The 18,253-nt window shown below is 39.0% G+C and overlaps 1 protein-coding gene across 14 annotated transcripts in view; it reads right to left on the bottom strand.

Moving 5' to 3' along the window:
* RYR2 (ryanodine receptor 2) overlaps positions 1-18,253 on the bottom strand; it is a 249,060-nt gene that overhangs the window by 146,416 nt on the left and 84,391 nt on the right. For all 14 annotated transcript variants that reach the window (XM_083731885.1, XM_083731893.1, XM_083731891.1 and 11 more), the window contains 13 exons: positions 17,398-17,472; positions 15,339-15,495; positions 13,988-14,152; positions 13,509-13,630; positions 12,489-12,672; positions 10,953-11,088; positions 8,903-8,998; positions 5,762-5,880; positions 5,448-5,581; positions 4,501-4,742; positions 3,832-4,024; positions 1,199-1,415; positions 129-233 (listed from right to left, as the gene is read on the bottom strand). In XM_083731885.1, coding sequence (XP_083588011.1) covers positions 129-233; positions 1,199-1,415; positions 3,832-4,024; positions 4,501-4,742; positions 5,448-5,581; positions 5,762-5,880; positions 8,903-8,998; positions 10,953-11,088; positions 12,489-12,672; positions 13,509-13,630; positions 13,988-14,152; positions 15,339-15,495; positions 17,398-17,472 — 1,945 coding nt within the window. The remainder of the gene's footprint in view (positions 1-128; positions 234-1,198; positions 1,416-3,831; positions 4,025-4,500; positions 4,743-5,447; positions 5,582-5,761; positions 5,881-8,902; positions 8,999-10,952; positions 11,089-12,488; positions 12,673-13,508; positions 13,631-13,987; positions 14,153-15,338; positions 15,496-17,397; positions 17,473-18,253) is intronic.

Below are 18,253 nucleotides of genomic sequence, written 5' to 3'. Positions count from 1 at the left end.
CATAGAAAAGTATTCTAAATTATATGCACATATACATTGAACATGTACAATATAATTACGCCACCTTAGTCTGCATGATATTTTAAAGCAATAAGAAAAACAGAAAACAAAATTTGAAAAGCACGTACAGGACCATACTGCCATCCAAGTTCAATTTTATTCATAACCCAAAGTTCGTGGATATTCTCAGCTAGTTTTTCCCTAATTCTTTCCAGATGTGGAGGTAATACAATCTAAAGATAAAAGAGCAAATCTGTTAGAATAAAATGACACAGAGTGCAGGGGAGGGGAGAAAAAGATAATTTACCAGAAAGAAATAAACTACTTGTCCAAAGTTCACATATGTTTCACTAATTAAAGGTAAAGGTAAAGGTACCCCTGCCCGTACGGGCCAGTCTTGCCAGACTCTGGGGTTGTGCGCCCATCTCACTTAAGAGGCCAGGGGCCAGCGCTGTCCGAAGACACTTCCGGGTCACGTGGCCAGCGTGACATCGCTGCTCTGGCGTGCCAGAGCTGCACACGGAAACGCCGTTTACCTTCCCGCTAGAAAGCGGTCCCTATTTATCTACTTGCACCCGAGGGTGCTTTCGAACTGCTAGGTTGGCAGGCGCTGGGACCGAGCAACGGGAGCGCACCCCGCCGCGGGGATTCGAACCGCCGACCTTAGGATCGGCAAGCCCTAGGCGCTGAGGCTTTTACCCACAGCGCCACCCGCGTCCCGTTTCACTAATTACATAGTAGTAAATGACTGAACTGGAAACATAATGAAAGCAACCTGCTCATAATAACAAATACTTTGAGTTTGTCAATGTACAGGAGTTTTTTTCCTTTTTAAAGATTTTTTTTAAAATTAATCTAGATTTTCAAGATAGCCTACAAAAGAGAACCATAAAACAGATCAACTACTACTACTACTATCTACTGTTTTCTGTATTTTTACTGTTGCTATGATTATTGCTTTTGTTTCTGATGTTTTGAGGAGTTTTTTATCTTTAAAAGATAGAACAAGTTGTGAAAACAAATGCCTTTACAAATTAACAAATATTTAGTGTCACTGTACTTGATATCTAGACTCCCAAACAATAAAATATGAGGCAAAAAATGAAAGCAAAAGGTATTTGCAAGTTTATTGATTTTAACATAATATTATGTAGCATACTTATCCCATAGTTGAAAAGTTAATGTAGATTCTGTTTACCTGACTGGTATCTACAGGTACTGGAGTGAAAGCTGCTTGGGATAGAGATATATTTGGGCCCAGAAGGTCTCTTGTGGAATTCCGATCTTGTTTGTATTCTCTGCTGTGTTCCACTTTCAATTTCTCTTTTGGCAGAATAGCTTCAAAACAAGGAGCATATCCTGGAGGTGGAAGGAATTTAAATTCCCCATGGCGGCCTCCAAGCAAAAAACGTACCCTATAAGACAACAATTCAAATATTCCTGATGCCTTTAGTTCAATTCTAAAGTAAAATTATTCCATCAAAGTCACACTTTGCAAGTGCTGCATGTGGGATTTACAGTGATACCTCGGGTTAAGTACTTAATTCTTTCCGGAGGTCCATACTTAACCTGAAACTGTTCTTAACCTGAAGCACCACTATAGCTAATGGGGCCTCCTGCTGTTGCCGTGCCACTGGAGCACGATTTCTGTTCTCATCCTGAAGCAAAGTTCTTAACCTGAGGTACTATTTCTGGGTTAGCGGAGTGTGTAACCTGAAGCGTTTGTAATCTGAGGTACCACTGTATTTCAGAGTGAATTAGTTTTATCTAAAGGTGACTGCATCTACACTAGGCTGTGATTATCTTCTCCTACTTTCTGTCTTAAAAAAAGGTAAAGGACCCCTGACAGTTAAGTCCAGTCCTGAACAACTCTGGGGTTGCGGTGTTCATCTTGCTTTACTGTCCAAGGGAGCCAACATTTGTCCACAGACAGTTTTTCCAGGTCATGTGGTCAGCATGACTAAACCGCTTCTGGTGAAACCAGAGCAGCGCATGGAAACACCATTTACCTTCCCGCTGGAGCGGTACCTATTTACGTGCTTTCAAACTGCTTGGTTGGCAGGAGCTAGGACTGAACAACGGGAGCTCACCCCATCGCAGGGATTCGAACCGCCGACCTTCCAATCAGCAAGCCCAAGGCTCAGCAGTTTACACCACAGCGCCACCCACGTCCCACTTTCTGTCTTACCTGTGGTCTATTTAGCGATAACTACTGCTTACATTGGGACGCAGATGGCGCTGTGGGTTAAAGCCTCAGTGCCTAGGACTTGCCGATCGAAAGGTCGGCGGTTCGAATCCCTGCGGCGGGGTGCGCTCCCGCTGCTCGGTCCCAGCGCCTGCCAACCTAGCAGTTCGAAAGCACCTCCGGGTGCAAGTAGATAAATAGGGACCGCTTACCAGTGGGAAGGTAAACAGCGTTTCCGTGTGCGGCTCTGGCTTGCCAGAGCAGCGATGTCACGCTGGCCACGTGACCCGGAAGTGTCTCCGGACAGCGCTGGCCCCTGGCCTCTTAAGTGAGATGGGCGCACAACCCCAGAGTCTGTCAAGACTGGCCCGTACGGGCAGGGGTACCTTTACCTTTACCTTACTGCTTACATTTAGGTTATTAATTTTATATGTGATATAAATGAAAAATAAGAATGCATATTTATTCAGAAGTAAGTGTGTATTCATTTGGCATACTCAATTTTGGATAAAATTAGAACTGAAAAAACCAGTGATTATATCATCACTTCATCACTGGACTAGTGTAGTAGCAAGTAAGAGCAAAGTCTATAAGGCAGAACCAGCACAGAATGAACTCACTGTATAGTGTTAGGTATCTTTTGGCTTCAGTTCCTCATCTGTAAGATGGAAATATTAATATTGACCAACATGTGGGCCTCAGTAAAGAGTTACTATATGTGATGTGCTTTGAGCTCTTAGGAAAAGCACTATATAACTAAATATCCCTTGGATAAGGATTTTTCAGAGTGCTGCACCTCCACTCACAGGAAACCACTCTCCTCAGAGAGGTGACTTGGAGTTTTGTTTTCAAAAGCAGCCTAGTGCCATTTTGTATGGGTGGGTAGATCATTTTCCTTCCCCTCTCAACCTACTATGCCCTTCTTTGGCCAGCCATTCCAGCTCCCACTGAGGAAAAGCAACAGGTGTAAGTCTAAAACCCATAAGATAAAGAGATCCCTTCCAAGAGCCTCTTCTGTGGAATTTGCTTCCTCCAAATACTCTCTCTCTCTTCTAAACTTGCACAGCATTATGAACACTGGAGCCTAAAACCTTTCCTGTGCCTCAAGAGGCACAACAATCCGAAGCTTGACTGAGCAGAAAGACTATGTAAAGGAAAAAGCAACTAACTATGGATACAGGTGAATTAAATCTTCAGGACTCTTTTCGGAATTCTCTCTCGGAACCTCAATTCAGAAGATCCACAATATAAAGTTGCAGGAGGTTGAATTTGATTGGGCCATGATGCTGAAACTTTAACCCTTTTTGCTAGACCAATTCCCAGATCTAAATCACCTGCTGGCGATTGCTCCACTTCCACAGGTACCATGTGCTTTTCCTAGCAGTGCAAATATAGCCGGTTTTTAGTGGTGTGATTCACCGCCCCAAAGAATCAAACCCATAGTGCCACTGTACATATCCAATTTGTGAAAAGTTGTTAAGAAAAAAAATCAGAAGATCCAATCACACATCCGCTGTGGCGCAACTGGCTTAACCCATAGAATAAGTCCTACACATAGAACTGAAATTTCAAAATTAAATGAACAAGACAATAAGCAAGGAAAACATGCAGTGTATTCACTGAAAATGACAAGATGGGGTACTAACTTTATCCCTGCCGAGAAGCTGACAACTGGAAAGAAAAGGCCATCTGTATTGAAATTCTCAAACATCCCCTGGACTGGCTGCCCATTTATCCGGAATGAAATGCTTGGAGCACTCAGATCAAGGCAGCAGCTGATTACATCATCAGTCCTTAACAGATGCTGGTTGGGAGAATTCACAGATCTTGCTACACAACCTAGGATATAAGAGTAAATATAATTAGAACCAAAGTTCAGCCTCATGTAAGAAAAGCTGCTTTCAGAAAACTTGGTACAAAGCCAAAGAAGAATCAATACAGATTAACACAAAAAGCACCAGTATTAGATCTCAGGAAGCTGCCTTCAACCTACTCAGAACACTGGAGTATTTCTTTCTTCAATTTGTATGTTTTTTGCTCTTGTTATGTTGAAAAATCCAATAAAAAATTAATTATAAAAACAAGAAGGGGAAAAAAGAACTGTGGTTCATCTAGACCAATGTTCTCTATTCAATGACTGGCAGTGGCCCTCCAGAGTTTCAGAAATACTGGTATTTCTTTCCCAGCCCTGCAAAAACCTTGGCTCTTCCCCCCCAAATGCGACTTGGAGAATAGTAGATGACATATTGGCTGAAATAAAGAAGTCAACTGCTAAGTGTTTTAAAAACAAAGCTAAGGTATTTAATTTGCCTTACCTGACCACAGATGAAGTCCATCAAAACTATAGGAATATAGGTCATCACCAACACCATTTCCTCCCCATTCTTCTCCTCCCACAGGGTATGGTGAATAGCCTTCTGTTGAAGCCCAGCCCACACGAAGGTGAGTAGCTTCGGCTGTCGTAAATGGTCCCACATGGTCAACCATCAGCTCATAATACCATTTTCTATACTGAGCAGAGCCCTCGCTGATTCCAAGGAAAATATTGGGTCTCATACTGAATACAAGGGGAAAAGATGCATCAGAAAAGTTTTGTGTTTTTTAAAAGCATTATTAAACCCTCCTTTTGCTCTTTGGATCTGTACCCCAAGACAAATTACGACAAAAGAAGAACAGTCATTAAAATAACAATTAACCAACAACTAGCTCCATGTTTGCATGTTATTTATTCAATTCCATTCATGAACTACATCCTATTAAATATCTCAAAGAAATATAACAAATAAAAACATATTTCACACGTAAAAGCAATGCAGATATAGACTATTTGCTACTGCCTCTATAAAACCCTATTCAAGTTTTTAAATTTTAATTATTCTAATATAATGCAACACTGTTCATGATGCACCCCAAGGTCATTGCACAAGTAAAATAACTGCAAAATAAGTAATTTAAAACCTATTTTAAAATCCACAGCACAATAAAATACAGCAGTAATCCAGATCAAACATACTACCATACTTTGAAATCAAACATCAACAAAAACATAACAAAACTGGGAGCAGAGGTTATGTCTTCAAGAGGTGCAAAAACACCAACAGTTACTGCATTTAATTTAGAAATATTAGCAGAATGGGGGGGCAGATAAACAGATTGTCTCTTAATGAATGCAACCATTATATTTGTCTACATGTGAAAAATCATTTTGATTTGTTCTTGGTTTTACATAGAGATTGCACACACATTCTAGTCAATTGTTTACCTGCTCACATGGTTGACAAGACGTGTCTGGAGAAGGAGATCTCGCCCTGGCAGAAGATTGTCACAAATCAAATGCTGATTAGACCGCACAGCTACTCCATGGCACACACAGAGAGAGCACAAAACATCTAACACCTGGGAAAGAAATGATGCAGATGGTGATTATGATGGTTCCCAGCTCGCATGATATTGTTTCAAAACACCAAGTGTAAAACAGTAAAGACTCACCCTTGCTATCTTAAACCCTCCCACTGAGATATTTCATAAACCAGCTACCCATCACACAGACTCTCCATCCAAATCTGTATTGCATACCTTATGGTTTCTTCCATGTTTGTCCAAAAGGCATATAATTGATTTAATATGTCCTTCTTTAATAATATTTAAAGCTTCTGGACTTTCTACCAACACACAGTGCAGAACCTCAAGAATGCCTAAAAACATAAATAGAAAAAAGACCAGTTTATTGTTTAAATTATATCACAATCATACATAAGGTACATGCTCCCACAGGCTATATGGATGGAATAAGAATCCATATAGCATATGGATGAAACAAGATGATGGTAAAATAGGAAGAACAACATTAATGTGAATACTGCACAATTAAGAATGGGCATCTGTAATCAATCTTGTTACGAATGGAAATTTAAACATAAAATAAAAATACTCATTCATCTTAAATCTCGCTGATAGGCACTAGAAGCAGGGAACTGAAATTAAGTATGCAACTATCATAACACAGTTTTGTTTAATTATTTTAGATTGGCTGCATAATTAACTGATAGTTTATATGTGATTAAATCTGAACAGCTCTTATACTACCTAATTCTGTAGTTTCAGATTTTGGCCAACATGCTATGTACTAGGGGTAGGAATAATTCAGTTTTGCATCTCCTTTTTTTTTTAGGAATTTAAGTAATCTTTTGCATCTTTTTTGTCACTGAAGGAATACAAAGCTTTCATTCTTTGTGGTAATGTACCACAAAATTTCAAATGCCTAACACTGTCAAGGTAATAGAAAAGGACTGGGGTAAATGATTGTTAATACACAGCTTACAGAAAAATGTGCCTCACAGTTATGTGCTCCTAGTTTTGTTTTGTTTTATTTTAATTTGTTTTGGTGTGATATTATTTAATAGTGTAAGTAAATGATGTAAATGTAAGGAATGGTGTAAGTAAGTTATAGAATTCCCAGTGCTGCAGTAGGGAATGTTTTATAACTTATAATTTGATGTATCCTTGGAGAAGAGTAATAATATGTCAAAAATAGAAAATGTCATACATTTTCTGTGTATCACAAGGGGTGTGTGAAAGATGCTCCTATAAAATGAGCAAACTAATTACATGAAAATTGAGATAATGAAGATGTAGGAAGCAGTAGGATGCAGCACTGAATCACCTATGACCTCTCAATTAACCAAAATTACCAGCCAAATGAAGCAGCAGCCAGTGCCATTAAGTATCATTAAACTTAAATAAAATTCCTGCAATGCTGCATTAAGACAAGTTCCTCTAGGTCCAGGCACAATTGTCTAGCAGATCTCTTAATATAGCAGTAGCAAGAATGTGGCACACAGTTAATTGCTGCCAGCTGCTGGTGCTACAGTCAGCACTGTAACATGGGATAAAATGAAGCCTAGACATACAACATCACAGGTTGTATGTAATGCACTGGGTAGTCTTCTATACCATTCTTCCAAATCATGTGATCAACTGCTTTTCCATGCCCACCAGAAAGAGGAAATAAATGGGGTGGGGAAACTTTCCATATTAGATATCCTTTTGCTTACAAGAAGGTTCACAGAATTATCAGCTAAGAAATTTGCAATTATCCTTGAGATCATCAAGTCTGACAGTGGTTAAACCAATTACATTTTACAACAAAGCATTCGTTTTATGCACTACTTGCAAGTTTTCCCATTTAACAGGGATATAATCAGAGGCAATCAGCTGTTGACCAACAGGACTTTTTTGTATCTCCCCCCCCCCTTGCCAGAAGGGTAATGCTTCTTAACAAAATACAGAAAATACATAAGTGGTTTCCTTATCATGCAGATAAGCTCATTACCTGAAACTAATTCTATTTACAGATAAAGGTTTGACTGATTTAAATATTAAATAGTGCGATAATTTAGAATTAAAATAAAAGGACCATTTTTATCTCTATTATTTCCCAAAATTATACCCAGTGTCCCTAAGGGCAAACATATCATTAAAGTATTTTCAAAATGTTCCTCTTTTAATTTGAGAGAAGATAATGTGGGGGAGAATCTAAACTGTTAATTTAATTAAAATCTAAACTGCTCATTTGATTTTTATCTTAAAGCCCAAAGGCCAATTACATTTTTAATGAAGTAATCATATACAATTATATCTGTTGAGTTTTAAGAACTAAATTGTAGAGTACTCCACCGTTCTTGGCTTCCAAACTGGAATCAGCTTCTAATTTGTAGCAAGTGACAAGTTATTGTCATTTAGAACAACAACAAAAAATGATACGGAAGTCTCAAATGGCTGCCAGTTTATAATTTTATTCTATGTATGCTAAGATGTAGAAAAACAATTTAGGTATTTTTCAAGAAATAATAGGCATCATCCAAGAAAATGCTATTTAAAGTCTCAATGGAATCAATGGGACATAATCAGCAGTGGAAAGTGTGGTTGTTGGTGCTGCTGCTCACCTGAACTCTGCTTGGTCACATCACTGCAGCTTACCAGGAGGTAGAGGGGAAGAGGCTAATGGGCATGTATTGAAGGAGATCATGTGGAGAGATGGTGGGAGGAAGTGTACCAAAGGGAGTGGAAGAGAAAGAGAGAATGATAATGGAGTGTACTAAGAAGATCAGCCATGGGGTGGGGGGGCACCACAGAGGGGGAGAGGAAGGCACCCTGCCCATGTTCAGTGGAGATTGTTGCAAGGGGGTTGTCGGTAAATGAGATGGGAGAAAAGAAGCATAGGAATGGGATAAAGTGAAAGGTCAAGTACAAAGGAAGCTGCAGAATAGGAGGAGCTGGATGCTTCAGAACTGAGTGTGTGTGAAAAGGTGGCTGAGTATCTCCAATATGGTGAGCGGGGTGGGGAGAGAACCAGGAGGCTACCATGGGGTGGTCTCTATGCAATAGGGGAGGTTACAGAAAAGGAAGTGTGGTATGGGCAGGCAGCCCCTGCTTTAAATATTCTCAGCTGAAATTAATGGAACTCTTGCATATTCACAAGATTATGCATGTATCTGTACAGCAGAAACCCCCAGTTTCAGTTGTGTAAAATCATTCCTGCACATGAATCGTCTGTGATTTAAAAAACAATGTGTGTTTTTTACTTGCCCAAAGAGTAGAACTTAACACACGCTTGCCATTTTATTTTTAAAAAGATACAGCAGCAGATTGTACAACAGTGAAAGCAAGGGATTTTTTTTATGGGCTGTCTAGTTTTGATTAAAAAAAAATACATACCAGAAGATGCCTCCAGTCTCTCCAATCTACTAATGAGCCAATCAAGAGAGCCAGAAAACTGGGCACAATTTTTACGATTCCCTCTAATCAAAGCAGCTGAAAAGAATGAAAAGAGTGATTAGGGTTTTTTTTACCAACTGTCATATGCATTGTAATCACATTAGTTAATACAGAACATATGTCTTACAGTGTAATCCAACCCGTTTATACTTAGAAGCAAATACTTTCACATAAATGGGGTTTACTCCTAGGTTAAGTGGGGTTAGGATTGCAGCCTCAAGTCATCTTTACAAAAGGTGAAAAATTCATAGACTTTGTTACCACATAGGCTGCATTCTCCATGCAACCCATCCTGAACAGCACACACTTTATATTTTATTCTGTATGGTGAAAAACCAACTCACATTATAAAATTATGTTTCCATGTCACTTTCCTCAGAGCTTATGCTCCATCAGGAAGCTACATTGAATGCCTTCCCTGACTCCTGTGTATTAAATTCAAACAGGAAAATATCCCCCATCAAGACCCACACGCGCTGCTTGGTCAAGTCCAAAGGCCTCTCCCACATCTACTTTTACTGAGACTAGCTGTTTTGAAGAACTAATGTGGAAAATGTCCCTTCACAGGGAGTCCTGGGAACTCCTCATGGAAGACCTTCCTCTCCCTCACTCCTGCCAGCATCAGTTTTTTTCTGTAAGCAGCCCTTCTGCCAGTTAGTCTTCTCTGACTTGGATTCTGGAGAAAAATTCAGAAATTTCTAATGCTGTCCTCTTCTTGTAAATTAGTGTTGCCCAGATCACTGCTAGATCTGAGTCTAGTGAACTTCAACAGCATGTCTGTTCCCTGGTATAAATCACCAGACAAAATGGCTTGAGGGTATGTATAAGAAGAAGCAATTGTCGTCGTCATCCAAAACAAACCATCTTTATATCCTACACAGTCCAAGCTTCAGAGCTAAAATAGCAATCAAGAAAGAATCTTAATAAACTCCCAATTTAGAAGCATCAGAGCTGCAGCTAATTTTACCACAGGTCAGGTAAACACTACAATTAATTGTGGAACACAGATATTCCCTGAAGACCTATTGTGCCAGGAGAGGAAAATAAGTTCCATGAGCTACTCTTGAAAATAATATTGTAGAAGAAATGTATTACTAATAATGGAACTGGGAAACATAATTCATTATACTCACAAGTCTCACCTTCCCACACAGAAATGAACTATATTAGCACTATATTTAATTCGTGGAGTAACTGAGAGTGATTAAATTGTCTTGTGAAGTAATATATTTGTAACTCTTTTTCAATAGCAATATATTTATGGAACTATCAAATATCACTAAAAAAACCATTTTCCTTTGGGTGGAAAATGCAATCAGTTTGTTACATATTATTTTTTAATTAAATTGATGGCTAGCCACAACATGGATAGAAACAATTTTCTTCTGTATAAAGCTTTCCTTTCAGTCTGCATTCTGATAATGCATCTGGTATATATTAAAGGCTATGAATAATGGAAACATCAGCTATCTGCTATCAACCATACATCTTAGCTATAGCTTATAGAAAACAGGACTGAATGAACAATATTCCTAAATATTGGCCCAAACCAAAATAATGAATAAAAGCACTCGCAGGGCAGTATTTAAGCTTTATTCAGCATGAGATGCTTCAATTAAGCAAGTCAGAGATTTATCCCCTACAAAGATTTTCTCTTATAAGAAAATCCTATATAAATTCTTTAACGTATAGAATGGGCTTCACCTAGCAAACTCAGTCAGTTGAAGCCCTAAGCAAGGGTTTCTGCTTCTGCAACAAGGATCCCCTCCTATCACCTCACAGACACACTCCCTAAAATGGTTTGAGTGGACAGTAGAACCCAGAACAACACATGGGGAAGGGGAATCATTCTATTTGGTAAACTGGAATGCTTGCACAGATGAAACGTCTGTAATAGCACGATGTTGAATTCCACCCTATGGTGTTTCATTAGCATTTTTTGTGTATGTTTGGATAACAAAAATCGCCATTTCTGAAATGCGTATCTTACCTAGTAATTCATACAATGAGTTTAGGATAGATTTCCAAGTCTCTCCCGCCTCCTTCCCCGCTACATCAGCAAAATGAGCTGCACTGCTGTATACGTGTAAGCGATCAATGCATTCAAGCACCAAGTTGATCATACCCTACAAGAGAAATAGCGCTTATCTCAAATAAGAAGAAGTTGTTGTAACAGGGGGGAAACAACTTGCAATGAGCTTTGTAGGTACAAACAATAAAACAAAGGAGAAGGAAAAAGAAAACAATACAGGCATATATATGTGCACCCCAAAGCAGGCAAAATGCCAAGATCACCCCAAAATAAATAAAAACACAAGCCAAAATGCATGCTATACCCCTAAAAACAAGCAACCCCACAGAATACCAAAAAAGCCACAAAACCTTAATTTAAAAATAAAATAAAATTGGTGGGTGCTAAGGGGGTTTCTAAGGCCACTGTGGTGCCCACATGTGCCCTGTTTGAGAACCCCAACCTTATTCCTTCTCTGGAGAGTTCTTATTCTTGTATTTGTTCAAGCTTGATACAGCTCTCACTCCCTGCATCACTGCATTTTTTGGGAATAATGCATTTGCAAGCATTAGCCATTTTTTCTGGGGGGAAAGCATTCGATCACAGAAGTCTGGTTTGGGTGAGTAACCTGTGGCCTGCCAGATATCATGTCTCATGAGCCCCAGCCCGCATCACCAATGGTCCTAGATGATGGGACTTCTAGTCCAGCAACCTATGGGGAGCCACACGTCTGCCACCTCTGCATTAAAACACTAAAGCATACTTTAACACTATGAATGAGCCTCACAGTTGCAAACAACCCACTAGTCTCCCCTGGAATGGCTTCAATGAGTATGCTTCTAGTTCTTACCAATTGAGTTTTATTCTTACATTTGAAAAGGACACACTGAGATTAGTTTAATAAATGCTGAGAAATGCTAATGATTAAGCAGTATGTCAATGCTAAAATAAATTATAGCTCACTGCAACAAGCCAAGGTAGTTTATGATATTGACTTCTTTCAACAAATCATACTTTAATTAACTAGAGTTTTCAGTTAACAAGCCAAGATAGAACTAGTTTATGATATTGACTTATTTCAGCAAATCATAGCTTAATTATCTAGAGTTATCAGTTGAAGCATAATGAATGTGTGAGCCTGAAGCTCACTGTTGCTGAATGCTAAATTATGGTTTAGGACTACATCCTAAATGATTTAGTGTTATGACTTTTCTTTGAGACTAGCAAGCAGTTCTCCTGTCACCCAACAAGGATGCTTCCATGCGGTTGCAAAATTAGATGACCAGATAAATTTCTACACATCTTCCCCTAAAGTTGTTTGCCTTCAAAAACACACATAATACAAGGGGATACGAAACCACAAACTTTTCAAAACATTTTCTCTTTCTAGCATGTTTTCTTTCCAACCAAATAAAAACCTGACTCAAAGAACATTATGCAAATCATTATGTCAAGCTGAAAGAATTATTAACCTGTCCCAAAAGTAATGCACCAAAGGCAAACCAAGACTGCTACCTCTTCCTGGAAGAGATTCTGCCGATTCTTCAGTGCTCTTAAACGGTTCTGCTTGTCTTCGTGCTCTAGATGCTCATCAGGTGGATGGAAGTATCCAATCAAGTCCTGGAGGCTAAGGCTGACTGACTCAATGGGTAAGTCAACTGTGGAAGACTTTGCTTTCTTGCTGAGATCATCAAGGCCCCTAAAATGAATTGTACAGCTCTTCTAAGTATGACATGTTCCCAGTCTGAGGAGTCCTCCAAACGTTCTATTTATTGTGCATTCATGATTTTTGTGTGCGCTCTTGATGCTATTTGGGCAGTCAAACACAATATCACTTTCAGTTCTGTTTGTGCCTATAAAGGTTTCAGAGTAGTCACATTGCTTCACTTCCAATCAGTGCATATCCCATAACTTCATGCTGAAACCCCATAACATTTTATACTACAGATGTTATGTTTAATTTTTGTCATGTGTTTCTTGTGCTGCCCATTAGGGTAAGTATGGTAATGACAATTTAAATCAGGGGTGGCCAACATGTGGCCCTACAAATGTTCTTGGACTCCAACTCCCATCAGTCCCAGTCAGCATGTCCAACAGTGCCAGGTAATGGGAGTTGTAAATAATATCTGGAGGACCAAAGGTTAGTCGCTACTAATTTAAATAGACCAGGTTTCAGCCATGGTTAACATTAACCAAGGTTTATGAGCATGGTTGGTTGGTGGTTTATAAACTGTGTTTATGTTGCAAGGCCTGCTTTGGATGATCAAATAAACTATACCTTAGTATTTCATAGACCAGGCCATAGTGTCATAGGTATACATTGTGCTTTATGCGCGACAAGTGGACAAGTCGCTGTTCCCAGGGGGATACAGTCTAAAATTTGATAAAGGAGGTGTCAACGGATGAATTGGGGGGGGGGGGAGACAGTGGGAGAATGTCTGCTTGTTTAACTTACACGACTAAACGACTAAGCAACAACAACTAAGGCCTAGCTAAGGCTAAGGTATTCGTTTTCAACCAGAACAAATCATGTACCTTATGAACCTGTTGAAAAGGAAGACGGTACTACGAATTACTCGTGCAGTACGTGACTCTTCATGCTGAGATCTGGACAATGTTAGGCCATCATCCATATGGCCTTCGTGGTGCATGATAGCCTGCCAAAAACAATATCAAAGAACAAGGATCACAAAAGGAGAAAACTATCATTTTGTACAGAACTCTTCCCAAATGCTCAAAGTTCTTTAGATGCTGAGTTCCAGTGAGTTCTGTCTAAAAAATAGCCCTTCTATAGGTTATATGGAACTATATTGTGGTGGGGGCATGGGACTAGAGTTTCACCAGCCGCCTTGTAATCTTTGTAACATGAAATTCTGTCCCAAAGGATTCGGTGCCTACTGTTATTTTGATAGGGAAACACATTTAGTACTTGGGAAAAGTTGACATGTAAAATGCCTTTTCATTCGCATAATATTAAACATAAATATATGCTATCTTTGTGTAAAACATCTTACCTTGCGTTGCACAGACCCCATTCTTACAGACTTCGCATCCACTGACTGGTACGTGAGCCACAATCCAGTGTCAACATGCTGTATGAAGCAGACTGAGTCTCCATACTTTATCTCAGGTGCTCCCATTCCTTCCACGTCTTTTCTTATACCCACATCCAATTTTTCCTTTTTTAAAGAAGATGAAATACATTAGCCCATACATTTAAAATTTTTGAAAGGTGAAGTATTTTTTCCTAAATACAAAATAGTAAGCATTAAAACTGATTGCATTTGTGCATACAAGCTGACCTACTTCAATTGGATTTAAGTTTATACGTTTTCAAGTATAGTAATTCTAACACACTAACTCTGCACAAATTTGAAAGGCATAATTCTGTCATCCACATCACCTGCACACAGTTGATTCCCATAGACTCCCCTTCTCCCTATATGGGATATACGCATGTGTATATAAGGATGATGAAACAAGATTCAACTGAGCCTAAGGGAATCCTCCAAACTGGACTGATTCATACACATAAAATTATAGTAAATCAGTTTGGCTCTAGCAGCATTTTTTCAGCTTCACTCAGTTCTAATAAACTTAATGACATTGCGCTGAAGCTGTGATTCTTTCAGATCCATCAAATAAAAAGCCAGTACAGTACACAATGCACTTTAAAGCTATTGTATGAACATTAAAGATTTAAAGAAAAGTTTTAAAGAAAAGATGCCAGTTTGAAGAGACAGAATGCAGCTTTTTATTAAGACTGACATGCTTCCATCTACTGAACAATGGGGCAGGAGTGTGAAAAGTCTAAAATGGGTGTGCAAAAAAGATTAGCCGACAGTGCAGTCCTCACCGAGCCGAACTGGATTCACTCCCAACTGAGTATTAGTTGGCAGCCCTAGATTAATACATGTTTTCCCAACACTCTTATGAAATTGTTTCATCAATACAAATACACATCTGACTTTAAAAGGGTCACGATTTAACTTATATAGAGAGTAATTTATGACAAACAGACTAACAGTGAAAAAGTGTATGAATGCACACTGTACTTTAAATGGAATTTGTATCAAATGCATGATATATCAGGCCTGTAGGTATTAAGATCCAAAGAGTAGTGTTCCAGATGTTGTAAAACCCAACATAACAAAATGAAATTGAAAGACAATTGCAGGAGCCGGATCTAAGATCTGCTTTCACAACTTGCACCTCTGTGTACTTTCATGGTCCACTGCTATTTAATTTCATAGAGAGAATGCTACAAGCATGCACAGCGTAACTGCTAAAAAATTATAGTTCAACTGGAAATGGTAATGTTTCCATCAAGTTTACACTATCTGTCACTGCACTTGAGTTTTCTACCTTGGAAGACCGAAAACAAAAGGCTGTAGATTTCACATCAGCTTTCTCTTTGTCTGTTAGAAGAAGGCTCTTGTCATCCATCAGGCTCAGATACTTCCCTGTTGTTATATGCCTTAATCGGAACGGCTGGCCCCATCTAATGTGACTTCCACTCCACCTAAAAAAGGTTCAAATTTGCATTCTTAGATCATGTAACATTCCATAGCTAAATGTCAAACAAAATATGAAAGATGATTTAATAAATAATTTGAACTCAATTTTATAAAAACAACAATATTTTCAATTATTGAGTTAACGTTTTAATTTTACTTTCAGAATGAATGGCACATTGGCATAGCAGTGATTTCTTAGGCAAGATAACTTTAATGCACACATGAAGCCAGCTGCCAGCAAAGGCTACATGCTCATCTCAACAGAGGTAGCAGATCAAGAGGTGAATTATTTGGGACAATAGATTTATTTGTCTATCATTACAGATTTGGGGCACTCATTCACAAGTGTTCCATGTGGATATCAGAATGCACAGAGAGCTCTGCATCAAGGTGAATGGCTTGCAGACCACAAGAACTAATTGAAATGAAAAGGAGATTTGAAGCTTTCACAAGAGACACCTGGGTGGACTCTATTTCATGTATGTGGAGGCATCTGGAAATGCTGCATCCAAGATGTTCTATTTCCCCATTTCAAAAACATATGAATTATTTCAACAGGTGGAAGACACCACTTCATGTAAAGGCTGCATCCTTCTTTTCCTGAAAGGCCTACTATAGCAAGACAATTATGTGGCTTATGAAGACAACAGGAAAGATGGAGAGCTCAGTATTGGAAGTCTCACTAGCAGCAGCTGGAAAAACAAATGTGCTGCCATAACCATGTCACCTAACACCTAAAAGCTTCAAGGCAGCGAAGCCAGTCAGGTGATTTGATACTTCTACTTGCACATTCAGAGAATCTTCTAAATTCTTCCAAGAACAGAATTCCACACCCCCACACACGGCATCGTTTCATTACAACTTAGGAAACACAACTGGAATTCGCAGGTGCATACTTTTGCTTGTACTTTGTACATCCATCTCAGACTGAAAAAGGCAAATAGCAAGGCTTCTCCTTAGTTCAGCACATTTCTTTTGTGCTACCAATAGGGGGCTGCAGAACACCGAGTTCCGTTTAAGTCAATGAGGCTCCTAGTCACAATAAATACACAATCCTCACATAAGACATCAATTTGGCCTATAACATGCACCGATTGTAAAAGAGGTGTGAGTATGTGTGAAGATTAGCACACGCCAATGCTGATTTCATAACCAGCAGGAGAACTGAGCAGTTGGATACTGTTGACAATTGCAAGGCATTTCTTGTATGTTTCTTGTATTATCTATAAAGATGACTAAATATCACAGTTAAATTGAAATTTAGGTAAGTATTCCTCTGTCAAGTATCTTCCAATGGCTGGAGGTGCTGTCAAGAATATGTGTTAGCCTGGATTGTAGGCTTTCATTTGTTAGACCACCTACCTAACAGCTACTATGCAATCCTAGGTAAGAAGGTAATGCACTTCTAAAAAAAATACACAAGGGAAATGTAAAGGAACCTATTTCTCATTCACTGCACTAGAATTCTCAAGGTCAGTTTTAATTCCCAAACAGCCAAAAGCAGAAAAATGTTGTTCCATTAGCCTGGCTCTGGTACCATCAGAAAACATGAACATAAACAGCTGCAGCTTTATAGTACAACTTTTTCCCACAGGTGCTGGCATTTACGGATTAATATTATCAATTTTGTGGAACTTGTCCCAAATCAGCATTTGGAAAAGCCTGAAACTGACACCTATCTGACAACTGTAATAGCGTCACAAACCCATATTGGAAATCAATTCCATGTGGAACTTTCAAAGGGCAAAATTGTAGATTATGACTTGGGTAAATAAGTACATTTCCAAATTGCCATCAGTCTTTCAGCATAAACACAAAAAATTTCTCAAGAGAAAGCTTGCATTTTAAAGAGTGGGGACATTTGTTGCCATAATGGAATTGCTTTGTATCAAAGGTTCTTTACTTACGCAACCCTCAAAGTCTCCAATCGCCAAAGAGAACGAGCATGAATCGACACGGCTCCACCCTCATAATGGACTGTTCTGCAACACAAGAGGAATTTTCTGAGTTCCCCAGACCTTTAGGCTGAAAATAGCTGATAGTGTTTTAGAGAGAGCTGATTTAGTTTCTTCAAAGAGAAACTGCTGATCCTAATGTGCCCACATCCATCCTGCTTTCACCAGAGGCAATAGAAAGATAAACACCAAGCAAAGCAATACCACTCAACTTTCAGCTCTCTTAAAAATCTGCTGTCCATTTCCAGTCTCTTGTGGCTTTCTTTCCAGCTGATATCCTACTGAAAGATTTGAATTCCAAGATATATTATATATTTTGGTAAGCTACCTTTACTAGTTAGGTAGGGCTGGCATGATCACATCTAACTAGTGTCCAGTTTATTTCTCTGAGATCTGTTTAATCAAATGAATATTTCTCCATAGATATTCTCTCTTATAATGAAAAAGTGCACAAATATGGCTATTGTACAACATATTACTATATATTAGACAGGTTTTGTTCATATTCTAGTACTCTTTCCTTCCAGGAAAATAAGAGACTAAAGTAATTTCCCTTGCAAGTTCCCCTAGAACCCAGGGAAGGGGAAGCTGTGTAAGAAACAGTGTACAGTTGAGAAGTGAACTAAGAGCATCCCAAGACAAACCTGACAGGTGGAATAAATATGAGGGAAAGGGAGAAAGCTCATGAGTGAGGAAGCTGCTATGAGGAACCATCAAACATGTTGAGCCCATGAATATCTCTGAAGGGTGCACTATAGGGACACTTTACCAAGGCCATTTTTGGCAGGAACCAGTGTCAGCTAAACCT

Source organism: Podarcis gaigeae (genome assembly GCF_964106915.1).
Source record: "Podarcis gaigeae genome assembly, chromosome: 3".
Classification (NCBI taxonomy): domain Eukaryota; kingdom Metazoa; phylum Chordata; class Lepidosauria; order Squamata; family Lacertidae; genus Podarcis; species Podarcis gaigeae.
This window is presented reverse-complemented; position numbering and strand designations above follow the sequence as displayed.